The sequence below is a fragment of the Elgaria multicarinata genome, chromosome 7 (assembly GCF_023053635.1).
Source record: "Elgaria multicarinata webbii isolate HBS135686 ecotype San Diego chromosome 7, rElgMul1.1.pri, whole genome shotgun sequence".
NCBI lineage: Eukaryota > Metazoa > Chordata > Lepidosauria > Squamata > Anguidae > Elgaria > Elgaria multicarinata.
Genome location: NC_086177.1, coordinates 32,323,165 through 32,350,763, shown reverse-complemented (window position 1 = coordinate 32,350,763; position 27,599 = coordinate 32,323,165). Strand labels below are relative to the sequence as shown.

General features: G+C 42.9%; 1 protein-coding gene across 5 annotated transcripts in view; it reads left to right on the top strand.

The window, feature by feature from the left end:
• The window catches only part of RREB1 (ras responsive element binding protein 1), a 150,501-nt gene that overhangs the window by 97,461 nt on the left and 25,441 nt on the right, over positions 1-27,599 (top strand). For all 5 annotated transcript variants that reach the window (XM_063130344.1, XM_063130340.1, XM_063130345.1 and 2 more), the window contains 3 exons: positions 12,135-12,279; positions 14,457-14,593; positions 26,917-27,106. In XM_063130344.1, the coding sequence (XP_062986414.1) occupies positions 12,135-12,279; positions 14,457-14,593; positions 26,917-27,106 (472 nt within the window). The remainder of the gene's footprint in view (positions 1-12,134; positions 12,280-14,456; positions 14,594-26,916; positions 27,107-27,599) is intronic.

Below are 27,599 nucleotides of genomic sequence, written 5' to 3'. Positions count from 1 at the left end.
TGAAGCACACTTGAGGTATACTTGGCTGTCGTAGGACATTGCTTATGGATTTACTTTTGCATGTAGAGAAATCCATGTGGTCCAGCTTTCTGCTCGGGTTGTACCACTTAAGATGGCATGCAGGGGGATCATGGCTCAGTGGTAGAGCCACATGCAGAAGGTCCCAAGTTCAGTCTCTGCTCTCTCCAGTTAAAAAGGATCAGGTAGTATGTGAATGGAAGGGGCTTCCCTGGAGACCATGGGGAGCTGCTTCTAGTGAATGTACGGACAATACCGGACTTGATGGACGCATTTCCTGATCTTGTAGAAGGGAAGTTTCTATGCACAACATGCTAATCCAAACTCTGTGATTGAGTCTGGAGTTATTGTTGAGCTATTGGTTGTTTGTTGAATTGTGGGTTAGCGTGTTGTCTGAATGCAGGACATTTTCCGCAGGGTGGCTTATTAACCATGCAGTGTTGCTTATTTTTCTCAAACAAGTCATCTTGAGAACCCATGGTTTGTTGTTGGCCTTTCCAGGGTGGTTAACAGGCTACATTGCATAGTTAATAAGCCACCCTGAAGAAAATGTCCTGGCTTCAGACAACATGCTAACTCTCATCTCAACAAACAACCCACACTCAACCACTGAGTGTGGGTTAGTGTGTTGTGTGAATAGTCCCAATGTTTGATTTGAAGGGTGTAGAAAAACTATTTCCACATCTCCCATTGCCACATAGAAAATGGGAAATGGGTGCTCTATCACATGATTCCATGGCATGCGTGGATTGGTCTTCAGTTACCTTACTGAAAATTTCTACTTGCCCCATAACAGCTTAAGCTGTGCCCCAAGCTGTATAAACTCCTTCTTTTCAAAATTGTTCCATCCCCTCCCCATTTGCTCCTATTCACATCTCTAGTTTGACTTTCTGCCAGTGTGTTATACGGTATGCCTCCCAAAGTAGTGTTAAAGAAAGCAGAAATGAAAAAAGCAAAGTATGAATAATATGTGTTTGGTTTCTGAATTAGTGCATTAAACCCAACGTGAAGCATGTGAGTAGCCCAAGCCAGTTTTATATTGCTCTCAGGCACTACTCATCAGAATCCGAAGAATGTCAGTTTATAGCTCTCAAGGTTGTGGAGATAAGCTTGCAGGCCTGGTGGTGATTCCTGATGAAGGCACAGCATGCTAGTATAAAGATGTCCAAGTGCCCATTGGTCCTTTCTATTATTACCATTTTTTTTACATAGAAAACAAAATCCATCTAGTCCAGATTCCTGCCCCAAAGCCAGGATCCTTCACTTGCCAGTTTACTCTCAAAGCAGTGTTTGGGTGTGTTTTAACGCTCACTTTCAGTTGTGGCTCTTAACTCTTGCTTCATGTTTAAAGTTAACATTTCATGGATAAGATTACATTGTTCATCAGCCTGCCCATTAATATCCATAGCATTCACCTAACTGCTCTTCAGATTTATGTCAATTACATGCAGGGGGAAATATGTAAACCAACTTTACTCACAATGACCTTTGCAGAACAGTTTGCTCATAACCTCTTAAGCAGTCCCATATTGCAGCCCCCTTTCTGTCTAAAGTTACTGGTTCTCAGATTGTGTTCTGTCATGTGGGGCCTCCTATTTTGTCTCTTTTTTCCCCCTACACACATTGCTCATTTAGCAAGACCTGTTAATTTTCTTGTGTGACTTACGTGTTCCTCCTCAATCTTAGTAAACCCAGGATCGTCCACTGGGTGTGGTCATAGGCATTAGCATCCATGAGTCTGCACATGCTTGAGGAACCTGGATCTTGCAAGTGACTATAGGAAACCCTGATCTCTCTCCAGCTGTTGGCCCTCCTGCCATGATGGTGGTCCTTCAAATAGCTTGGGCCCAAACCATTTAAGGCATTAAAGGTCAAAATCAGCACTTTAAATCAAAGCCATGACTCCGTGGTCTAGATCCAGCATTACACTAATAGAAAACGTACAAGAAATGGCGCTCAGCTAGCACTTGTGCAATCACTAATGGATCAACTAGAATAAGCAACACTTAGCCTAATCAGTAATGAATAAGACAACATCTTGGACGAGTGGCGTCAAAGTATTGGATTTGAATTTTGCAGAAGGATGAAAATAGGGTTTCCGAAAGCGATAGAAGTTTCCCCCTAGCACTGGAGTAGGCAACATAGTGCCTGTGGGTACCAATGCACAGCTGGACGCTTTCCTTGGCTCCTGCCAAGGTGCGCTACCCGTCCCACTTAAAAAAATAAGTAAGACTTTTTTTATTGTCTGGTGGGGTTGCTGTGAAATAGGTTTCTGTTGGTGTTGAAAACTGTGGGTTCAAAAGAGTTGTTAATGTGTTTGGGCTCAGACCCCACCTTGGCCTTGTACTCATTCTTTTGGGTAGATGTCTTTTGCTATGCCTCTCATGGAAGCCATTTTGTGGTGGTGCCCTGGACAGTTCCTCAAATTGCCAAATGTACCCATGGCCCAAAAAAGGCTGCGTTTACCCCCTGTCCTAGCAAAATGACACCATTGGATAAGGCACCATATATGGCTGGTTCTTAACAAGGAGCTTTCCAAATAATGCTCGGAGCACATTAGCAGATATATTTCAGTTCAAAATGTGTATGTCTGGCAGAAATGCAGATTTACTTTCAGGCACATTATATAAAGTTTTGTTTTTTAACCAGAGACAATAAGGAAACCATATAGAGCTGCTTTACACATTTACAGTTTGCTTGACAGGGGGCTAGGGTCTTTGCACCTTTAGTGAGTGTGTGTGTTTAATACATATGGTTGCAAACACAATTTTGTTGGTACTTGTTTATACCTTAAATTAAACATACCAAAAAACTTAACTGCAGTGAACACTTTTAAAAAACACGTAACTTGTGGATTGGATACGACCACTAATGCCATGTTAGTATACACAGCAGTTCTACAAGTGACAAAATAGTGATTGACATGCTTGTCATATTCTGTCTACTGCTGCCGACAATCTCTTAACCTATTCTTAAGGGTTGTCATTAAACACTTGCACACATTACTATTGTGTGCAGCACCGAATGCCCTCAGTGTTGTTTTGTGCTACCTTACTCCCATAAACATTGTAAACTTAGTGCTTGTGCGTGGATTAGAGTCTGCAGGCAAGTTGCATGCCATAAGAAAATTAAAGGTAGGGTGACAGGCTGTTCACTTCCAACCCCATGTGCTGAATTTCTTTGTCTTCAGTCCTGTCCTGGGGGGTGGGGAATGGTGACAGTTTCTTGGTCTTGCTTAAAAGGGAGCTGACAAGAAAGGTACATTCTGATATTTGCTCGCTCTTGCATGCCGAAGCAGAACCGGTTGGGCAAGTTGGGGGTGGGGGAGGGAGTTGATTCTAGCCACATGCTCAGCTGGAAGGGCAGCGGCTACCAAAGGCACCATTGAGAGAAACACGCCAAGTAGATTTTTTCTCATTCTATTGTAATTTTTGGTACTTCCTTGTGAAACCTAACTCAGCCCTTCAGAATGATTACTCAAAATGGACTGATTTATGCCTGCTGAGACATTTGCCTATGCACCTAAGAAAGCCATCTGAGTGGTTGCTTTTTCTGAGAATAGCATGTTCTAGTAGGAAACACTCTCTGAGCACAGGCCATTGGCTGGGTTTAGACAAGACACTAACCCATGGTGGGTGGCAAGCTAGGTGGTTATGCAAACAACCTACTGTGCTCCCATCAGACAACCAGGCAAACTACACAGAGTACTATATTTCTCTCTCTCTCTCCCTCTCTCTCTCTCTCTCTCTCTCCCTCTCTCTCTGGCCCCATTAATGCATTCCATTAACCATTTTATGGTTAAGCAGCATGGTTTAGCGTGTTGTCTGAACAGGGCGCCTCTCTCTCTCTCTCTCTCTCTCACACACACACACACACTCACTCACTCACTGCCCCTCCTCTTTCTCCTTTAGTCCTCCTGCCCAGCCAGGCAGGTATCACAGCTTCCTTTGTGGTGGAAATAGAGATTGCTTGAGAGGAGCAGAGCGGCAGCAGCGTTTTTAGCTGCTCTTGCTGAGCAGCTCTGTAGGCGATCCCTGTAACCCATGGTGCATGACAGACAACACGCTAGCTCACTATGTAAAATTAGCTTCACTGCAGACCATGGCTTCTCAGGGTGGCTTATGTGGGGGAAATAACCCATTGTGTTTGTGTGTGGGAACATCCCACAGACAACAGACTAATCTATCATGGGTTGTTCCCGAAAATAAACCATCATGTGTTGTGTGAACCCAGTCAGTGTGTAATACCATAAAAAGGGCACCAGTTGAATAAGAACCGAAGAATAAACGTTAAAGAGCATACACTGTATAAAAAAGTATTATAATGAGTTCACAAACCAATACACAGGTAAAAAAAACTATATAAAATGTACAAAGTAAGCAGAAATAGGTGAATTAAACAGAAAACACACATGCTAGAAAATCAGTATTACATAAAAGTGTAAATTGAGCGCAAATAAGGAATGTTTTTACAGATGGGCAAAGGTTTAAATCAGAAGAACATAAAAGCGTAAATTGAACACAAGCAAGGTTTTTTACAGATAGGCAAAGGTTTTACAGGAACCTAGTTCAGTCCCGTTTTGCCATGTTCAGCTTCTTCAGAAAAGCAACATCTTACCTGTAAGAACTTTTCTATTAGGACTCACGGCCACTCATGAGCAACACCGTGAGAGTAAGGATAAGTTGAACACCTTGAGCAGTCTTTCTGTCCCAATATCTTATTAATTCCCCGTGAAGGAAGTTTGGCTCAAATTCCCAGTGACTCAATCAGCTTCAATGGCTGTAAGTTCTGCAGAGAGGAGTGTAGCCATGTGGTTGAGGAGGGAGGAATGGGCTGTTGGGAACCCTAAGACTTGCAGAAGTCCAAAAATAAAATTCTCCAGGAAAAGTAAACTGAGGTGGGAGGAAGATAACCCCAAAAACAGTCCAATGAGGACTGAGCATGCTCAGTGGGCACAGAATGTGGCCTAACTGGGAAGTGGGTATGGGGGAACAGAATGGCATATCCTTAAATAGATCGTGGCTGGCTGGAAACTGAAACAGGAGCATTCTATGCGGAAAGTTTTGTTGTAAGTCCCATAAATGCCCATTGCAGATATTGGCCATATTCAGAAGACACCTTAAACCATGGCTTTAACCATGGTGAATAAGGCTTTTTGCTTTATTCACCGTGGTTAAAGCCATGGTTCAAGGTGTCTTCTGAACACAGCCATTGACTCCTGTTTATGGAGCCAAACACCCCAAATTTGTACTAATAGTAACTGGGTTGCATAGGCATTTCATATACTAGCAATGGTAAGGGACAAATGCTCTGTGTACATAAAACAGGACTTTGGTTCTACAATGACCTGTGCCCAGAGAATGTTCCCTATTAGAATAAGCTGTACTCAGAAAAAACAACAACTACTCAGAACTCTTTATTGGGTGCACAAGCAAATACCTAAATGCACTAGACCTAAGGTTTATCCTGGGATCATCCAGGGTTCGCCCCTGCCTCAGCACTGGATCCCCTGTGTGTCACCTAGATGAACAGGTTTGACCCCTGGATGATCCAGGGATAAACCTTAGGTCTAGCTATGGCCTATGATAGCAACTCCCTCTAAATAATAATAATAATAATAATAATAATAATAATAATAATAATAATAATAATAATTCTTACCCGCCTCTCTGTTTGGATCGAGGCGGGGGACAACAATTAGTATAAAATACATAAAACTGAATTAAAAACATAGTATACATTATTAAAACATCCTATAAACACCCTAAAATTCCACTGGATAGGCCTGCTGGAATAGATCAGTCTTTATAGCTTTCTTAAATGTACAGTAGCTGCTGCCATTTATGAAAGCAGAAAAATAATTGCTCTGCAACTGCTTGCTATAATGCACAATAATATACTTTCTCCCAAAGACTAACAGTGAAAAATACATTAAACCCTATAATGTACATGCATGCACACCCATAAAGGGGTAGCGTTGCTAGCTTTGTCGTGCTCCCACATGACTGCTATGTAAGTAAGTGGGGTGGTCTGCACAGAAAATGCAAACCAGAATAGTGTCACTTAATAGAACAAAGTTTCAAGTATTACTGAAGTAAAATGTTTCCCTTGGATACGGAGACCATAAAAGTGAAGGTTTATGCACAGTCTAATTTATTAGAAGGAAAAGTATTCCGTATACATGCTTTATGGTTTGAGATGGGAGGTTGCATTGAAGTAAGGAAAGCTCTGTGCCAAAGAAACCCTGACTGTTAGTTGTACTAGGTAAAGCCCCCTTTTCCCTGGATTGTGCAATTTAATATACTCCATGCATTGCTGTTTGTTACATTACTATTTTTGCTGTACAGGCTTTATTCTATTGTGATGCCCATTTTTTAATAGAATTTGAATTGGTTAAGGGTGTGCCCCCTCCCCCGGACATCATTTGGTCCATGGAAGGCTGGTTGAGGGGGATCATCCAGTCCCTGACCCAGAAACAGTTCCTCCACCTGAATTGATGGGAAGGTGGGCTGAGCCTTTAGGAACGAGAAATCGGGGCACAAAATCAATGCACCTGGAATGTTGGAACATTTGCAAACACTGGCTGTGCATTTTCATGTACACTTCCGTAACCGTGAAGGCAAGAAACTGGATTTTAACGACTAACTGCCAAAGTAGAGATTATCAGGACAAGTAAGACCTTCCATCTGCATGGGATGCTTTTCCCACTGGCTATTCCTTAGCTTGGCGCCTTTGGAGGAGCTGATCATGCTGATGATCAGCCCATCTTATCTGTGCCTTTATTGCTCTCCCTTCTCAAGACAAGGAGGGCTACCCAGAGCAGGAAAAGCCTCCACACCTGAAGATGGGGACACTTCAAAGCACAAACTGCTTAGCTTTTGCTCCATATTCCTTTACCCCCTTCCTGTTCTGCATGGAAGTGCACATATCTGCAGTCAGTTCCCCCTTGTTTGTGGGGGGTTGGGGGCCCTTCTTTTATTTTATGTACCTCTGCGAACTAGGGTTCCCATAAGTCTTCTAACATGGTTGTATTTTGGCTATATAAACACCAGCACTCACCCTTGAACTTGGAAAACAGAGTGAATGATACTGCACCAATTGCTAGATCATAAATCAAATTTGATGGATGTAGGACATGACAATTGGCTTCCCTGTCTTCTGCTTCTTCTTTTTTTCACTATCAGCTATTTTTTTCTTTTTCTGTTGGAATTTTATGCCTGGAACTTGCTTCGGTGTAAAAGTGCTTTGCTTGTTCTTTTTTGTTGGGCTTGATTTTTCCCCCCCTAAGATGAATTTGCCTTTTCAACCTGCTCTACTTGTGTCACAAAATAGGGTCTCTTTGACATGTTAATGGTGGAACATGAGGTATAAAGTTTACCCTCTACAGTGCCCTCAAAAAGTAGCAGACTCTCTTCTGCTAGTGGCTGGAACAAGCAAGAGGGATGCTTGATTCCACCAATTCATTAAGTATTGGTAAGAGTCAATGGGTTGGATCCAGGATCTTCCTTCTGTGAGAGGAAGGACTCCACTCACGGAAGGTCCCTCCACCCCATTTTGGGGGATCCCACTCCACACTGCAGCTTGCCCCATTCATCATGATCTCCTTACAATCTGTGAAGCATTTTCAGGGTGCTGGAGGGGCTGTCATGGAAAGGAGGGGGTGGGCAAATCCATTTTCCATCAATGTAGTTGATCCATCTCAACATTAAGATTTTTTAAAATGTGTGTAATGGTCAAGGCTGAAGAGCTCAGTCATTTATTCCCTATTATCATCTTGGCCCCTTCCACACGTACTGAAGGCGCATGCATGCGCCCCCAGTACGACCCCAAAATGATGCTGTAGACGGCAGCTGAAGAGACGGAGGAGGTGGCAGCTGGGGAACCGGCCGTGTCCTTGCCACCTCCTCCTCCCCGCCGGCCTCCTGCTGCCGGGGTAAGAGCGACCCGGGTCTGAGAGCTTGGCTTCCGCTTCTGCCGAGCTCTCCAACCCGGGTGGCTCTTTTGCCGGCAGCAGGAGGCCGGCGGGGAGTTGGGCTCGGCGGCAAGGACTCACCAGCGAAGCCGCCGAGCCCTGGGAACTTTTCGCCGCCGCCGCCGCCTCTTCCTCCGTCTCTTCTGAACAGGTGTCTACACTAGGAGTTTCGGGGCGCCCTGAAGCGCCTTCAGGGTGCCCCAACGACTGTGTGTAGACAGGCCCAAGCTTATAGTGGTGAGACCATGGTGGAGCAAGATATCATATTAGGGGTTCATTCACTCTGCTAGCATTTGTTCCATTGATATAGATCGGCTAATTTGGGGGTGTTAATTTTATCTTCTGTTCCCATTTATCACTATGCAAATAACAACAAATATTAAATCAGTGTTTATTTCAAGATAGAGCTTTTTGCAGCTATTTGCAGCTGTTGCTGTTTTCTTTAGTGCTATTACATATTTGTCTGAATGATTTCTCACTGTGTGATCATCATCCGTTCTCGTCTCACCTGAAGGCCCTGGAGGGAGATGATTATGGTGATACCTTTTAGTTTTCAGGGTGTGGTAAGATGCCCAAAGGATGTTGGAAAATGCCTCATTTGCTAAAAGGATGAATCATGAAACATAGTTTGGCTTGACTATATGAAAATTGGCCCTCCTGTCCCAAGGCCTCAGCCCTATGGCACCTTTTCTTACATCCACAGATTAAAGTTTTGGAGCACTTACGAAATGTTTTGGGGTTTTAGAGATAAGTTAATTTCCTGTCAGCTCAGTTCTCTTCCCATATCATGTACGAAAGTCTCCTCGACTTATCTGGCAATGAGGCTCCTATCACATAGCATGCCTATTACATCTGCTTTTTGTTTGTTTTTAATACTTTACTTCAAATGCTGTAACAAGTTACCTCAGGAATGGTCAGCTGGTGAGATCTGGTCCTGTAGAGGTCACAGGTCGGTCAGCCCATTTTTAAAAACATTCTTAAAACGAAGGAAAGGATTCATGGAGAATAAGGCTATTAGTGGTTACTAGGCATGGTTGTTTTGTATTATTTCCAGTATCAGAGGCGCTATGCCCCTCAATACCAACAGTGAGGAATGTGAGCCAGGAGAGGTCTATTGCACTCATATCCTGCTTGTGGTTTCCAAAAGAAATCCAGTTGGCCACTGTGGGAGTACAACACTGCACTGGTCCGATCCAGCACTAGTTTCCTTATGTTTTATGTTCTTGCGAATGTATAGATTGTAGTGTACTAACCATTCACCTCCCCAACCATAATATTATATTTTTCCTTCCCTCCATTTTGGATGGAGATGGATAGGGAGACTAAACTCAAAAGTTAATGACAATTCAAAAAAAAAACCTGGTCAGGCATTTCAATTTGTATGAAGCTCTCAAACGGGCTGCCAAATCAGATTACATTTACTTAAAGAATTAGTTTTGTTCAAAGTGACTTGTTTCCTTGTGCAAACCCAGTAAACTGATGGGAAGAAGTCCAGCTAAATTTCCCTCAAATTTTAACAAGGTTTGGTAAAGTTTGCCTCCAATTACAATGGTAAGGAGGCAAACTTGTTCCTCATTCTTAATGTTATCTGTCTTTGATTTTGCATGTAACAAGTGGGCTTTATATACATGGTTGTATATAATTCTAGCCAAAGGACTTGTGGTCCATAACTATGATGCTTTTGCTACTAGGGGGCACGAACTTTATTATGCCCAACCACTGAAGGGTTCAATTTGTGTAGCAAAATACATATCTGGTTTCTGCACTTTAGCTTGGAGAACCAAATAACTCCTGAGAACACAGATGCTTGTCATCCTTGCTTAAGGTTATTCTTAGGTCTCAGCTAGACCTACCTGGTTTAGCGTGACAGAGGGGTGAAGATCTCGCGATATTTTCATCGCGAGATCTCCCCCTCTGTTTACACGAGGTGCGTGGCGACCTCGGGAGAGGACGTCGTGGCCGCCAATTTCTTTTGTTAAAGAAGAGTACACAAATGGTCATGCGCAAAAGGTGAGGTTTTTAAAATTTTAAATTAATTTCCCCACCCCACTCCCAATTGGCAGGTCAAACCACAACGCCCGTACACACATACCGTGGTCTCAGGATCATCCTGAGACCATGGAAAAAGCAGGCTTGAAGGGGAAGGCGAGGTCCCAGGGCAAGAGAGGGATCATGTGGACGCACAGGGGACGATCCCAGGGATCGCCCAGGGATTTTGCCCTGTCTAGCTATAGCCTTAGTTACAGCTACTTATACTAGTAACCTATTCCATTGAATGTACAATTGAGACAAATGGGACAACAGGTGAATATACAGTTGGGACAAACTTCCACAAATGCTTTGGGAAAAGGCCAGCCAGATTCCCTCTAGTTACTAAAATGTCTTGTAAAACTAACACAAACATTCTTGAAGTTTTCCACTCTGGTAATAACGAATTTGTGGAGTAGAAATGGTCTCCTAAACTTTTGCATAGCTCATGTTTGTCTGAATATAGGAAAACCGGGTCTGTCTATTCAATGGGAGATGTTTCTAATGTAATATATTCCATTGATAAGTGTGCATAATGCTTAGCTGTGTTATCTTCACGTGAAGCAAATTCAATTTATGTCCATTGGAGATCAGGCCTTGGGATTGGAGTTAGGTTCTGTTTTCACAAGAAGCTGCTTGTTAAGAACTGGCACACTTCACTTCCATGTGTGATTTCCTTTGTAAAAAGAGAAGAGAGAATATGGAAAATAGGCTACTGAGAAGTAAGCTCCATTGAGTTCTAGGGGACTTACTCCCAGGTAGGGTTGGTGCTTAATACCCTTAAATTTGTATCTCCTAAAACTTCATCTTGAATTTCATAATACTACTTTTCATTTATGGCAATTATTGCAAATAAAAAATACCATACTGGTTTAAAAGACGCAGTAGTAGGATATTCTGTGCTGGCTTTCTAAGCTATATCATTGTTGCCATTTCACTGTTGTGTCATGCTAAAATGCATGGCTGCGTCTCTATGTACTGTATTTATTTGCTGTCAAGTCTGCAGAAGTGAAAGGCAATACTACATTCCTGTGTCTATAGTGCAAAATAGTAGAGTAGAACAAGTGTCCCTTTTTATTTTATGCTTTTTTGTGCTTTAATGTGTCTGGTATTGCTAGTCTGTTAATCTTTTGCCTCACTCTTAGTTGAGGGGAAGAGAAACCTGTTGAATTTGTCAAAAGAATAAACTTCATAAAATTCAATGTACTGAACAGCAAGATAATTTTTATATAACCCCTTCTTCTCTGGGGCCTGGGCTAGTAGCGCCTAGATATTGATGACCACCACCATCAACACATAGATGTTCAACAGCAAATGTAGTACACATCCTTGCAAAGAAAAAAGGAAGGGAAACAATTTCCTAGCCCACAGATATAGCAGAATCAACCCCCAAATACTGAAAAATACAATTTTTAACAAGTCACTAATTTGCTAAACAAACAAAATATAGTTCAATAAGAAACTTACATATTATAGCTATGAATAAATATATAAAGCAAATTCAATAGTGATGTGTGTTACCAGCTATAAATCATGGTTGTCTATTTTTTTTCCTATTAGCTGTCACTCAGTTAATCATTAGGGCCATAAATTAAATCAAGGCCGAGTTGCAAATGGGCTCAGGAAACCAGAGAACCTGTTCAGTGGGGGCTCTCAGTAAAAGAGGCATGAGGAATGGTGGCTTCCTCCTCCCCTCTTGTTCAGCTCCCAGAAGCCCCTGCCAGCATGGCCAATGGTCAGGAACACTGTGTGTTGGAGTCCAAAATATCTGAAGATCTTCTTTCTGTTCATCCCTGCTCTAAATAATGTTTACATCATAAGGAATTAGGGGTAGAAAGAGGTGGCCTAAACCTAGACAAATGCTTCTCTTGTCAAATTATGCACCATTTTTGTTTATGTTTGAAATCTTAAATTGGTTGGTAAAGGACTTAGCAGCAAGCAAATCAAACCCAAAATTTCTCTTATTTTAACTGCATTATCTCTTGATATATATATATTTTAAAACATACCTTTTCAGTTGTAGTCTTCCTTTAAACTTCCTTTCAGTTCCGAATCTATGATGAATGGATTGAACTCTTTCCCCCCTCCCCCACCCCCTTTTCTCACCTGACTTTAGACACATGAAAATCCACGAGAAGGATCCAAACAGCACTACGAGTACAACACCTGCCTCCCCACTGAAACGCAGGCGGTTGTCCACCAAACGAAAACTCAGTCAAGAAACCGAGGCAGACAAGGAGGAGCAGAGTCCAGCAAAAAAGGTACATGAAGAAACATGCAGCAAAAGTATTCCTGTGGTTTCACTCTCCTCCCTCACCCTTTTCCCTTTAATCTTTTTATTTATAACCCTGGGGTGATTTTAAACAGAGTTAGGCTTAAAATTAGATATTAGAAATGCAATTTATCACATGGAAATGGAAGGAAAGAGAAGGAGGAGGGGGCATGAGAAAGCCTGTGTGCACCCGTTGCTGGGGAACATGGGTGGGAGGGTGCTGTTGCACCATGTCCTGCTTGTTCATCCCTGGCGGATGGTTGGTTGGCCACTGTGTGAACAGAATGCTGGACTAGATGGACCCTTGGTCTGATCCAGCATGGTGCTTCTTATGTTCTTATAAGATTCAGTTTCACAAACAAGGCATGCTGCAGAGTGTAGGGTGGCGTGGGGAACAAGCATGTACACATTTGTTTTATGAAGCTGCAGTACGTTGGGCAACAGCTAGTGTAATGGGCAGCTTCCAGTCAGGAAGTGACACGAAATAGAGGCATGGTGGTTTTGTCACTCTTCAATCTGATGCCATTTCCAGCAGCGTAGCACTGGATTATGCTGTACTTCTGCAGATTCTCATGTATTGCCATAATTATGTGTGGTACAGTGGTTAAATGTACAGTCTTATGACCATTTATTTATTTATTTATTTAGAGTATTTTTATCCCGCACCTCAGCCAAAAAGGCTCTCGGAGCGGCTTACAATTGATCATTAAGAAGACCATGGCGATCCAATTCAAATCCCCACTCAGGGGAGGAATCATAGCTTAGTGGTAGAGCACTTTCTTTGCATGCAGAAGTCCCAGGTTCAATCCCCTGCATCTCCAGGTAGGGCTAGGAAGGAACCTTGCCTGAAACCCAGGAGAGAAGCTGCCAGTCAGTGTTGACAATACTGGGCTAGATGGAGCAATAAGGCAGCTTCCTAGGTTCCTGTGATTTCTAGCAGATGTGTGTGTGTGTGTAGTCCAGCCTTCCCCAACCTCCAGCTCTTGGGCTACAAATCCCATTATTCCCAGCCAACATGATCAACTCTCATGCCATACATCTGGAGGGCACCAAGTTGGGAATTATTATTATTATTATTATTATTATTATTATTATTATTATTATTATTATTATTATTATTTACCCTCCTCTCCATTTTGATCGAGTTGGGGAACTACAGTAAGTATAAAATACATAAAACACTGATTAAAAACACAGTATACATTGTTAAAACATCCTAAAAAAATCCTAAAAGCATCCTAAAATTCCACTGGATAGGCCTGCCGGAAGAGAAAGGCTGGTGTAGGCAGACGCAGCAGGTGCAAGGTACATAACGTGGTTACCTCCAAATCTGCAGTGGCTAACCTGTAATAAACACTGGGAAAGAGGAAGACCTTGCATATCTAGAAACTAACTTGGGGGAAACCTCTTTGTGTTCTGCACTTTTGTTTGTTCTCTTCATATACGTTGATAGTTGGAACACGTCCATTATTTCCCCCCCTCAGAATCCCCTGTGGTGTAGTGGCTAGAGTGTTGGACTGGGAGTCAGGAGATCTGGGTTCTAGTCCCCACTCGGCCATGGAAGATTGCTGGGTGACTTTGGGCCAGTCACAGACTCTCAGCCCAGCCTTCCTCACAGGGTTGCTGTTGTGAGGATAAAATGGAGAGGAGGAGGATTATGTATGCCGCCTTGGGTTCCTTGGAGGAAAAAAGGCGGGATATAAATTAATTAATTAATTAAATAAATAAAATAACCTTGCCCAACAGTTTTGGCACTGCAGCTTTGGTGAAAGAACCTCATCTAGCAACCTTATTCATATGTTCATATTCTGTGTGATAGGGAGTGCCATATAGAATAGGAAGGGGATCAGAAAAGTCAGTGTTCAAAACAGCCCAAAGAGGCTAGTTAAAATTGGGTAGCTCTCTGTTTCAGGCAACTTCCCATTATTTAGTTCTGTGAGTTTTTCTTATTTGGAAGAGAATGCTTCACCCATACTTACAAAGGCACTCCTGGTTAATGGGGACTGATTCTTGTTCATCCATGTAGTACAAGTCTCTTTTAGTCGTCTATAATAAAGTCATGAGCCACTGAAATAATTTCAGAGTGACGTTTGTTGTCGCTCTGAGCCTGTTGCTTGAATTTTGGCTTGCGTTTGAGAATTTTCCCTTCTCCTTCCTACCACACAGGTTGTTGAGGAACCGCAAACTGGAGAAGCTGAGAAGAAAGCGGAGGAAGTTCATCGTTGTCCAGTGTGTTTCAAGGAATTTTCTTGCAAATATGGGCTAGAAACCCACATGGAGGCGCACCCAGATACCTCACTGAGGTAAGAAATAGTGCTGGAGATGTTGGATTATACCCAAAATTTGACCTGGGACATAAGTTAGACTAACGTTGGATACAGCTCGTTATGTGCAGCAAATTTATGTCCTATTTGAATTCGGTGGGACATGCTTTTGAGTAAATTCAGTTTACTTGTGGTACGTTTTATGTTTGTGCATATGTGTGTGTGTGTGTATATTAGATCTCAAATATGAGATCTAATATCCACACACACACACACACATATGCACAAACACACACATAGTGTAGTGCTCATCTTTGATTAAATGATCCTTCAGTTGTGAAGTCCTTGTGAAACTCACTAAGGGTACAATTCTATGCATATTCAGGCAGAAAAAGTCCTACAACTCTCAGCATGCCCCAGCCATGTTGGCTGAGACATGCTAGGAATTATAGGACTTTTTTCTGTATAAACATGCATAGGATTCCGGCCCAATTGGTCTTAGGAAATCCACTTTTAGTCCAGTGTCTTCCCCACTCCCCAGTCTACATGATTGAAATGAATGGGACTGAATAACTCATGCCCTTCCTTTGTAACATCCATAGGACCCCTTCTCTCAGTTTCTTAACGTGGCAATCTCCTCATGATGCTTGTAAGGTGTATGAGAGGTCTCATGTGAACCCTACTCCTCTCTCCGTTCTATCTGGGGGCATAATTTCCCTAAGAGTATTTGTTGTTAGGAGTGAGCAGTGAAGTGGCCAAGTTTGCTGACGACACCAAATTATTTAAGGTTTTAAAAACACAAAGGGATTGTGAAGAGCTACAAAGGGATCTCTCCAAGCTGGGAGAGTGGGCATCCAAGTGGCAGATGTGGTTTAATGATAGACGTTGGGGCAAAAAAAACCAACTTCCAAGTATAACCTAATGGGATCTGAGCTGGCGGTGACCAAACAAGAAAGAGATCTTAGGACTGTGGTGGACAGCTCGATGAAAATGACCACCCAGTGTGCAGCCGCTGTAAAGAAGGCAAACTCCATGCTAGACATTATAAGAGAAGGAATTGAGAATAAAACAGCCGGTATCATACTGCCTTTATACAAATCTATGGTGCGACCACAGTTAGAATACTGTGTACAGTTCTGGTCACCACACCTAAAAAAGGATATTATAGAGCTGGAAAAAGTGCAGAAAAGGGCAACTAAAATGTTTAAGGGGCTGGAGCATCTATGAGGGAATGTTACATCAACTGGGATTGTTTAGCTTGGAAAAAAGGAGGCTAAGGGGAAACATGAAAGAGGTGTACAAAATTATGCATGGTATGGAGAATGTGGATAAGGAGACATTTTTCTCCCTCTCTCAAAATACTAGAACCTGGGGCCATCCCACAAAACTGATTGGTGGGAGATCCAGGACAAATAAAAGGAAGTACGTCTTCACACAGCGCATAGTTAAATTATGGAACTCACTACCACAAGATGTAGTGATGGCCACCAATTTGGATGGCTTTAAAAGGGGGTTGGATAAATTCCTGGAGGCAAAGGCTATCAATGGCTACTAGCCCTGATGTTTGTGTGCTCTCTCCAGTATTCGAGGCAGTAAGCCTGTGTGCACCAGTTGCTGGGGAACATGGGTGGGAGGGTGCTGTTGCACCATGTCCTGCCTTGTTGGTCCCTGGCCAACAGCTGGTTGGCCACTGTGTGGACAGAGTGCTGGACTAGCTGGACCCTCGGTCTGATCCAGCATCAGGGCACTTCTTATATCCTTGTGTTCTTATTCAGTGTAGATTTATTGAGCCTTTCTGTATAGATTGTCAACTTGAAATGAAGTTGTGTTCCCAGGATACTTCTTTTTCTGGGGAATGGGCCTGAGCAAGTACATGCTAATTTACTTTTAGCATATGTAAGGTTTGGCAAAATATTTTTCCAGTGCACACCCTTGCTCTTCATGCACATAAGAAATTGTTTTTGTGAATCAGTAAGACCTGGTGAGTGGCTGGTCTCCTTATCTCTGGCTCTATATAAAGAGAGGCTGTAAATGACCAGCTTGGCTCCTGCCCTGTTCTGCTATTGTCAAATTAGCAACTTAAATCCCAGGGCAAAGTAAAAAAAAAGAAAAGAAAAAAGAAAGTCTGGTATTTCCTTGGTGTGAGAGTAGTAGTATCTTTTTAAATGCAAAATCTGTAGGCTTGGGCACCTCCTCTGTTTACTCACTGAAGAACAAACACATTCTTAATCCATCGATTAGGTGAGAGACTCCCTTCTTTTTTTGGAGGCAGTCTCTTTTGATGCTGAAAAGCCTTTAAATTATGCATCTTTGTCTGATAATTATGGCAAGGACAGCTCTCCTGTAGGGGGCGGAATAATAGGCCCCTTTGTTACATTGACAATTGTCTGGAGCCCTGAGGCTCTTACCATGGAATTAACTCTTCAGGTTTAGCCTCTCATCCTATTGAACTCAGCAACACACCCCAATTAGCTGCATTAGCTAGATAGAGCCAAGCCATATCACTGATGTCTTCTCTGGGACCATTATCATCTCTGGGAGATGGCGCAACCCTGTCCTTTTCATGCCGGCTCCCCTCCTGCTTGGATTATTTTAAACACAGCAGTTTTCTCTGTAGGCCAGCCCAGCCAGTGGGGCTCCAGCTATTTCGGTGCCGTTTATATAGGACTGACGATATAATTAGCAGAGCTGGGAAATGCCACACAGCCAATAGGGAAAACAAGAAGCTCACTGGATTTCTTTTTGGGAAGCTCCCCCCCACCTTGTGTGTGGCTTGCTGTTCCTGTTGAGCCTGTAAATATTGTCTTCTCTCTCAAAGCATTTGACAGCTTTAGGAGCAGCACGGGCAGATTCTCAGGGAAGAGTTTTCTGAGGAGAAGGGTGTTGCTCCATTTTACATGTACATAACATTTTTATCCTGCTTTTTCTCAAAAAGGACCAGTCTACCATGATTCTCCTCTCTTTCAGTGTCTGTCTTTGTCTCTCTTTCATACACACGCACACACACACACACACACACACACACACACACCATTTGTCTCTCTTTCACATTTGTATCTTGCCCTATATCACTAGGATCTCAGGGCGGCGTACAGATAAAGGCATACAATATAAAACAATAAATATACACAGCTAAAACAAATTAAATCATTATTTATTTATTTATTTCATTTTTATACCGCCCAATAGCCAAAGCTCTCTGGGCGGTTCACAAAAATTAATCAAGTTAAAAGCAATATATAATTTAAAAGCAGTAAAAACAATTAAAACTGGTAAAACAACGTGTAAACCAGGTGAATTTAACTGTTAAAGTCTTTATTAAAAAAACATGTTTTTACTTGGCGCCAGAATAGAGTCAGCGTTGGCACCAGTCGCGCCTCCAAGGGGAGGGCATTCCACAGTTGGGGTGCCACAACTGAGAAAGCCCTCCCCCATGTACATACACACACACTCACACACCATTTACCCTCACAACAGCCCTCTGAGGCAGATTAGCCTAAGAAGTAGAGACTGTGGACCAGGTTCATCCAGTATGCCTCATGGCTTAGTGGGGTTTTGAACCTAGGCCTCCTTGGTCTAAGTCCAGCACTCCATTCACTCTGTCCAAATTTTCTGCTGTGTGGTGTGTGAAATTAGCCTTAAATTGGTAGCAGTAAGTTTCCATGGCCCTTGAAATGTTAGCTTTTATATTGTGGCAGCCGGCTGAGTTTTGATCGACAAAATTTTTTGTGAACCGCCCAGAGAGCTTCGGCTATTGGGCGGTATAAAAATGTAATAAATAAATAAATAAAAATAAATTCTACTTAATCTGATGCATGGAGTGGACTTCAAGAATTTCAAGGGCTTTATATATAGGGGCTGAGGTATGTTGGAGAATAAAATCAAGTTGACATGGCACGAACTTCGTCAGTTGACTTTTATTGTATGGCCAAAGCTGTTGCAGTACTGCAAACGCATCCAGATGGAAGTGTATATCGACCAAGCAGCATTACAAATAGTCTGGCCCATGTCATGTCATATCAACCGAGCTTAAGAGGTTGGAATCTACAAAATCTTTTCTAATTTTAGCAGCATGTTCAGCAAACTGTGTGACCTTAAGAGCATCATGTGTCACAAACTGAAGATAATGCTGCATCTTCTTTGTTGGAGCACTAAACATGGATGCTCCCAAAAATTATTGTTGGTGCACTAAGCATGAAAACGGAACAGTTGCTGGTGTGGTCAACGAAAATGTTGAGTGTTACCAAATGGAAGATAAGATCATTGTATTTTTGTAGCGAGAACAACTTGCTGGTCTTTGTTCAAACTCCCTGTCCCTTGTTGCTGCCTTCCTGGCCTTCCTCAGAGGAGGCCTCGCCTTAGGCTCATGCCGGGAATACATGGTAGGGAATATGTGTTTATTATTTAATAAGGAAATAAATGTTTAGCAGTGGTGCAGGCTCATAATTAAGCTGATGAAGAACTGTCTTCTTGTATAGCTATCTATGGGCCAGACTTTCTCCTTTGGCTTGTTCCTCTGACATCAGAGTAGTATTGAGTGGTGTATTGAGAGAGCTTGATTCTATGATTCTAACTCCCCATCCACCATGAAACTCACTGGGTGACCTTGGGCCAGTCGTGCTCTCTCTCAGCCTAACTGACTTCATGGGGTTGTTATGCAGAGGGGAAGGACTATGAATGCCATCTTGTGCTCCTTGATAACCCATATCAAGGTGGGATAGTAAAGTAATAATACCCCATTCCATCAGTCTGCTTCTTGGTAACGGTGGGGATTCCTGTAGCAGTCTGAAGCGTTTTCTCAGCGCCCTGCATGCGGAGACAGAGGAAGGTTTTGTCCTGAAAGGAGAGCAATGTGGCAAACAGGCTGGTGTTAACAGGGACATAAACCAGTGCACATTTTAACAAGGGTGAACAATGAAATCCTTTCAACAAGGAATAAGTCCTTTGCTTTAAAGTGTTAACTAGTGCTCCTTATTTCAAAGCTGCTGTAGAACTATGAGAAAAACTCTTAACAGCCATGCCTCTTTCCCTGCCTTGAAGTGAAATTCATTCCTAGTTTTTTGCAAGAAAAGGTGCTCTGCCTTTTTATATATATTAGTGCAGCTATCAATGTGTTCCTGTATTTCAGTGCTGTTTTGCTGTTAATAGCTAAGCCTCACTTTGGACCAGTCCTGTTTTGGGTTAAAGAGCCTTTTCTTTTAGTAGCTAACACCTGTGCGATTTTTTTTAAAAAAAGAAGATGTTCTAGGCCTAATGCCAATGTCCTATATGCAAGCTAGAACTAACTAACATTGCGTTCATAGTCCAGACAAAGATAAGCGTATCTATGTTGCTTTTGTTTTCAATGTGAGGAAGCTAACTATATGCTTAAAGTCATCCATTAAAATCAATAGGATCTAAAAATGCTTAATCTGGGTTAGATTAAGTGGTGTAAAGTAGAAAACAATCTCTGTTTTATAACCCTATCCCTCCTTTAATAACACCATGGGTCTGTGTGGACAACACACTAAGCCATGGTTAAGCTGTCAACCCTTTTGCAGCAAATGTTTAGTGTGTTTAAACCATGGTTATGTAGCCACTTTTAGCCATGCCTCTTTTTTTTATAACACAACAGGTAATAGAAGTATCTTTCTACATATACAGAATACCTTCCTTTTCACCACTGGAAAACTTCAAGAAGTTCCTGAGTGCCCTTTGACCCAGCACTTTTATGGTGTTACACACACCATCCATTTGAGGGAGTTATAGGCCCTCAAATCTAACCCTATACACTATTGCAAACTATCACTTGCAAACATATTAATAATAACTATTATTATTATTATTATTATTATTATTATTATTATTATTATTATTATTACGTTTATACTCCCCTTTTTTCCTCTTGCAAGGAACTCAAGGTGGCTTATTGTCCTCCTCTCCATTTTAACCTCACAACAGCCCTGTGAGGTAGGTTAGGCTGAGAGTCAGTGACTTGCCCAAAGTCACCCAGTGTGTGTTTCATGGCTGAGTGGGGACTAGAACCTGGATTTCCCACTATACCACACTGGCTCTCATAAAAACATGTTATAGTGCAATTCTGAATTGCCTGTATTTTGAAGGCTGTAGGACAACTTGAATTCTACCCCTACCCCCCACCCCACCCCACCCCCACCCCCCCTCTCTCTCTCTCTCTCTCTCTCTCTTTCTCACACACACACACACACACACACACACACACGGTTATTGAAGAACTGCAGAACATGCTTACGAATAACCAAATGATGCTGTGCAATTTCCATCTGCAAAGATTTAAACGACTTGGTATTGATAAAGTAATAGCAGGCTATCAAATATTATATATCATCTTCTAAATTGGACTGTCCCCCAAGAACAGCTACAAATCTGCTTTGTGAGTCCATCATCTTTAGCTGCCACTCCTGTTAGCTGTTCTGCTTAAATCCTTCTGTCGGCTTCAATCTCTGCTTTATGTAACCACCCCATCCATATTTGACTTGACAGTCTGTGTGGGGTATTCTTGTTAGATTGCAAGCTTTTCTTTCCTTTTCCTTTAACTTCGTCATGCGCAAAGTATTACCATATGTTCCAAAAGCTTTTTTCAATTGACATGTCCGGCTTCTTTCCTTTAAATAATACTCATTCAAAAGTCATTAAACCGTACAAAAAAGGTCCCTTTAAAAAAGAAAGAAAGAAAAGAAGTTATTCTCTTTAGTGCTTAAATCCGTTTTATTATGCACTTTTTCACAATTACTGCTAGTAGTAATAGGAGGAAGAAAACATAAGCCCCAAAGCCAAAGGGAGCCTTGCTATAAATAAAAAGAGATTTATTAGCCTTTATTATAGTTAGCACAACAGTCAAGGCCGAGTCCAGGCTTTGGGGGACCCTTGGGCAAGATGCCCTCAATGGATCCCCTCCCTCAGTGAGCCTACCTTCTCACCACATTGTCACCAGCCACTGCTCTTCCTCATTATTGCTACCGCCTGCTGGCTTGCCAGGTAGAGAGCCAGTGACCAAGCATGCAGTGACATTCACTGCTCCACTTTCTCACCATTGTCTGGACCACAGCAAGAGGCAGGTGAACAGGCAGGTTGCAGCAGCTCTTGTCAATGGCCCCCCTGCTGGGGTGTGGGTCTTCAGTAGGAGCCCAACTATGTCTTACCCCTATGTCAACTGTGCTGGCCATGGAACAACAATGGAACCAGTTACCTAGGGAGGTTGTGGGCTCTCCCACACTAGAGGCATTCAAGAGGCAGCTGGACAGCCATCTGTCAGGGATACTTTAGGGTGGATTCCTGCACTGAGCAGGGGGTTGGACTTGATGGCCTTGTAGGCCCCTTCCAACTCTACTATTCTATGATTTCTATGACTGCAGTTTTTTGTTGCTGTTTTTCCTAAAAAAGACAGTGGCCCCATTCAGAAGACACCTTAAACCATGGCTTTAACCACGGTGGTTAAGCCAGAAAGCTGAGCTGTGTTCAGAAGACACCTTAAACCACGGCTTTAACCATGGTAAATAAAGCAAAAGGCCTCATTCATCATGGTTAAAGCCATGGTTTAAGGGGTCTTCTGAACAGGCCCATTACTAGACCTTACTGCTAACAGCCTGCATATCCTCACACTCTTAAGTCCCATCAGCCAAGAGTACTTAACTGCGTCTCAGGGTCAAAGTACATGTGATGTTAATTGCGTAGCATGCACCTGAGGATAATACTTTTATTTTATTTATTTACTCTAGAGTTAGTGCATGTGGCTCCAATTTGGATTGGGACTAGTGGTACCAGGAGGGGTGGATTAAACCTAACCCCACCCCTCTGTTTTCCCCCTTGAACCCCTGCCCCTGCAGCCAGCATTATGCAAGTGCATAGTTGCTGCGGTGGGTCATGCCTGGTGCTGATATCAGGGGTGACCCCTTCACTCAGTGACTCTGTGCTTGTAAGGTGCTAGCTGCACCGCCCACACCCCACCTCTGCCTTCAGGGGCCTAAAGATAATGGTGAGAAGCCCCCTCTTCCCTCTGGCTACTGGGAGATTTTGCTTAACACACCCACACACCATTGTGGACTTGTATACAGTGAATTTATTTGTCAGGAGTGAGTTGTTCACTTGTCTTTGTGTTGCCTGGATATTGCTATGAACGTGATAATTCTTGTTATTTTGGAGATGGTCTGCTCCCTGCCTGCACTACCAGTGATGGAAACCAGTAGCTAAAAAAATGAGTTTTTGTTAATATTTCCTCACCCCCTTGCTATCTTTCATAGGCTGATTCCATGGTTTTACTGCTCTTTACGCTGCAATAGCCTCATTGCAGTGTGCATATTGCAACCTTTCGACAAGCCCCAGTACAAGTGAGGTTTCTAAACCCTGGGAGCTCTTAAGAGCCCAAAGACTACTGCTCTGTCTCCATGTTTTGGGCTTTGGGAGTGCACTTACAATGACCCCCAGCGTCTTTGTGGAGAGAGATTTAGAAACAAGGTGCCAGAGAGTAGCTGGGAGGTCTTGGGAGGAGGGGTGTGTTGAAATCCAGCGTCTCTGGTTGATAGAGGCGGCTTCAAATGTTTCTGGGTGATGACTTCTTCCTCTGGCTCTTGCTCCAGTTTTCCATCTGCAGTCATGGGAACAGGTGTTGAGTGTTACTTACAATGTTTTCTGGCCTTGCGGTGCGTTTTCTATTTTCACTATATTTCATAATTCTGAGATACCTTCTCTGTAATTCACTGCCTGTAAATTTGGTCTCTGGCTCTGAGCCTTGCAGTTGTCTACATTGCCCTGGAATCACCAAGTGCTCCCTCTCCCCCCTCCTCTCTCTCTGTGTGAGAGGGGGGGGGGGGTCTGGGTGGCCCTGCCCAATTTGGGACATGGCCCCACCTATACATGCAGCCCTTGACAAGCTTGTTCAGAGTCAATTTGGCCCTTGGGTCCCCACCCCTGCACTGTAGCCATTTAACTTTTGATCAGGAAAGGAAGTGAGGCAAGCACGAGAGTGCAGTGATGATTCATCCCTGTCTAGTGAAAAAAGCCGTCAGTGTTGTCACCATTGCCACCTTTCCCCAGCCACCCATGCTGGATTGGGTATGCTGGGAGCTGTAGGACTTTTTCTGGCTAAACATGCGTAGGATTGCACCCAAAGTCCCCTTATATCCGCTTAGAACAGTCTTCCCCAACCTGGTGCCTTCCAGATGTGTTGGCCTACAATTCCCATTATCCCCAGTCAGCATGGCCAATGGCCAGTTGTAGTCCAAAACATCTGGAGGGCACCTGTTTATGGGGATGTGCTTCCTGCTTACCTTCATGGTTGCTTATGTGTTCTAGGAATGCATAATTTTTTTGCCCATGTGATTCAACTTTGAAGTCATTGTCACATCACATAAAAGGGATGAGTGGCCTCAAAGGCCAAGAACGGCGAAGGATGCTGCTGAGGCAATAATAGCTTGTGCATAGGAGGAGATGTATGGGCTGGGTTTGCGTAGCAAGGCCAGCAGACACAGATTTTGTGTAGCATTTTGCGTTTTGGGCAAAATTATTCACATTGCCTGTGCATGGAACAATTCAGAATACTGCTTAGTTGCATTTTAAAAATTGGGTCAGTTCAGTTAGAATTCCGTATCAGATGCTCTATCCTGGAAGTTGAGATCAATATAAATTACAGAACGGCTGGTGAATCCCCACAGTGCCATGCTAAAGAAATCTCTCCTTTGGTTTAAATGATTCAGTGGGGAAATATTTATGTGGGGTGCCTGCTTTGGGCAGGTGGTGTTAGTGGTGGACACAGCTGTCCAGAGTTCAGAGAGAGGCTTGTCATATCAGTTCAGGTAGTTTTTATTGTTTAGCCAGTGACTGGTACCAGGTTTGTCACAACTTAGCTGCCAGCAGTGCCTGTTAAACTGAAGGTGCAAAAGGAGTGATTCCGGGGGCTGCAAGAAGCGGTTTTATTAAGAGCAATGGTTCCACATGTTTTGAGCGTTTAACATAGAGTGAAACTATTGCAGGAGGTGATGGGCTGGGTCGCATGTCATGACAGCCATGGGTTTGTAGGGGGAGCGGGAGTGTTTGAGCAGCCTTTGGCACTGTTGTCACTTCGACTTTTAATTAACAACTTATGATTGCCTCGATCATAGATTGTGACGTTCGGACCCAGACATTCTGGGTTGTTTAGGGATTAAACAGCCCAGAATTAACTCACTGTTAGTTGTAGAGTTAACTCTGGGTTGTTTAACCACTGACCTCTAAACAACCCAGACTCCCCAACAACCAACAAACAGGGTGATCCTAGGTTATTCATTGAAAGTGGAAACACAAGCACCCCAGAGGCAGTGCACTTGCACGCTCCCACTGGTTTCCGCCACAATTAATGCGTGATAAAACTGCTTTCGGCATCCATTGGAGCTGTTCTCTGTGCATTTGGATTTGTGGCGCACGACATCCAAAAATGAAAGCCTGCTTGCATTTTACAACAAATGGGATAGTGTGCATTTTTGTAGGGGGGACAGACCCTTTCAATGTAATATTCAGCATTTTCTTTTACATATTATGGAGAATTGGTAAGGGATTTTAAATGATTTGTGGAATTTGTTTTGCACGTGTACGCACACCCTTGCGTGCATGCACATGCACAACAAATGGAAAACCCAAACCACTGTGGAATAGCTGGGTTGCTGCCATTGTGGAGTGTGGTCAAAGAAGCCCCATCAGGACTATTATTATTATTATTATTATTATTATTATTATTATTATTATTATTATTTATTGCATTTTTATACCACCCAAAAGCCGAAGCTCCCTGGGCAGTTCACAAAAACTAAAACCATTCAAAGTATAAAATAAACAGTATAAAAACATGATATAAAATACACATTAAAAATTGATTAAAAACATACCATACATGATTAAAACATCTTTAAAACATTAAAACATCTTTAAAACATTCTAAAATTTCACTGGATAGGCCTGCCGGAATAGATCAGTCTTTATTGCTTTTTTAAATTCTAAAAGACCATCAAGTTGACAAATTTCCTCCAGCAGGCCAATCCACAGTCTGGGAGCAGCAGAAGAAAAGGTCCTCTGGGTAAAAGTTGTTAATCTAGTTTGCACTAGCTGAAGTAGATTCTTCCCAGAGGACCTGAGTGTGCGGGGCAGATTGTACGGGAGAAGGCGATCCCACAGGCAGCCTGGACCCAAACCATGTAGGGCTTTAAAGGTAATAACCAACACTTTGTACTTCGCCCAGAAACTAATCGGCAGCCAGTGAAGAGATTTTAAAACTGGTGTAATGTGGTCACCTCTAGGTGTACCAGTGATCAGCCTGGCTGCCATATTTTGGACTAATTGAAGTTTCCGGACTTGGCACAGAGGTAGCCCCATGTAGAGCACATTACAGAAGTCGAGCCTCGAAGTTACCAGCGCGTGCGCTACCGTCTTTAGGTCTTCCAACTCTAGGAAGGGGCGCAGCTAGGGAAAAGGGACAAGGAACTAATGCTTATGACCAAGAAGAATTCTGCATGGCAAGTGGCCTACCAAGCTGAAAGTATCTCACCAGTAAGGCATTCTGGCTTTTAAATCTAACTGCTCGACCTCTGTTGCAATTTCAGGCAGGTAGTAGAACCGGGAGTTTTAATGAGCTTGTGATGGGTTATTGTATTTGGCTGGCAGGCTGCCTATGGCTTCGTTGTTTGTAAGCCGGGTAGGCCTGCTTTATTTTAAAGTTGCTGTGGCCTTGCACTTCTGCTTGATTGTCTATTAGTTCCAACTCCTAAAACAATAACCTAGGGGGTATTTGCCCATCATGTGTCATCATCCCCTCTCCCCCCGCCACCAAAGCTGTGGTTGTGGCACAAAGAACAGGATTTGAGTGCTCAGGTACACTAACCTTCATGCTGACCCGTGTAAGGTGTCCTGAGCCATGTTCCTGGCTGGCTCCTCCTCCTTGTAGCTTCAGAAGGCTGCTAACTTTCAAAGGCAGCCTTCCCCAACTTTTGTGGCCTTCCAGATGTGTTGGACTTCAACTCCCATCAGCCGCAACCAGCATGGCCAATGGACATGGGAGTTGTAGTCCAAAACACTTGGAGGGCACTAGGTTGGGAAAGGCTGTTCTAAGGCTAGACGATGGAAAGAGTGAGACAACAGGGGAAAGAGTGAGACAACAGGTGGCAATGGCTAGTTGCCTTAGGCAAGTAGTAAATTTCAAACCTCTGTTAACATTACGTTTTCTCTTGTTGTAGTAGTCCTGGTTTTATATCTTTAGGGCCTAACAAAGCAGATGGCAATAGATAGTGTTCTATTCTTATTGCAATGGTTGGTGTGGTTTTGGTCTGATGTAACCATTCAATAGCTAAAATTCTTAATACGTTCTTTTTCTTCCCTTTCAGGTGTGACATCTGTTGTATTTCCTTCCGCACTCACAGGGGTTTGCTGCGGCATAATGCAGTAATTCATAAGCAGCTTCCAAAAGACCCATTGGGAAAGCCTTTTATTCAGAACAACCCTTCAATTCCAGCAGGCTTCCATGATTTGGGATTTACAGACTTCTCCTGTAGGAAATTTCCCCGCATTTCTCAGGTATCTGTCCTTTCTTTGGCTGATGATCTGAATGTTATCCATTCTTTCTCGCTGTGTTTAATTTCAAACATGATGAATGGGAACAAAACTCTTGGAAGATCAAGTGAGTTGGTCTAAACTGATGTGCTTCATCTGCCCATATTTGCATCCTATAGAGAAGAATTGAATCGTAAGCAGAAACTGTGGGGGACCCTTGTTAGCCTTGCCTATATGCACATATATTTGAAAGTCAATCAGCCAGTGTGTTGCATCCAACAGTGCCCTTGCACTAGCACTAATGATGTTGCACTAGCTCAAACCAACGCTTGCACCACGTAAATAGTGCTGACTAGGGTAATGGGAAAAATACAGTCATTTGCTGCTGAATTTGCCGCCTGTTTTTCCCATTGCCCTAGCAAGCGCTAGTTATATTACATAAGCTTTGGTTTACCCTAGTGTAACATCATTATCACTAGCCCTGGGGCACAGTCGATACTACCCAATGTCTGCACAA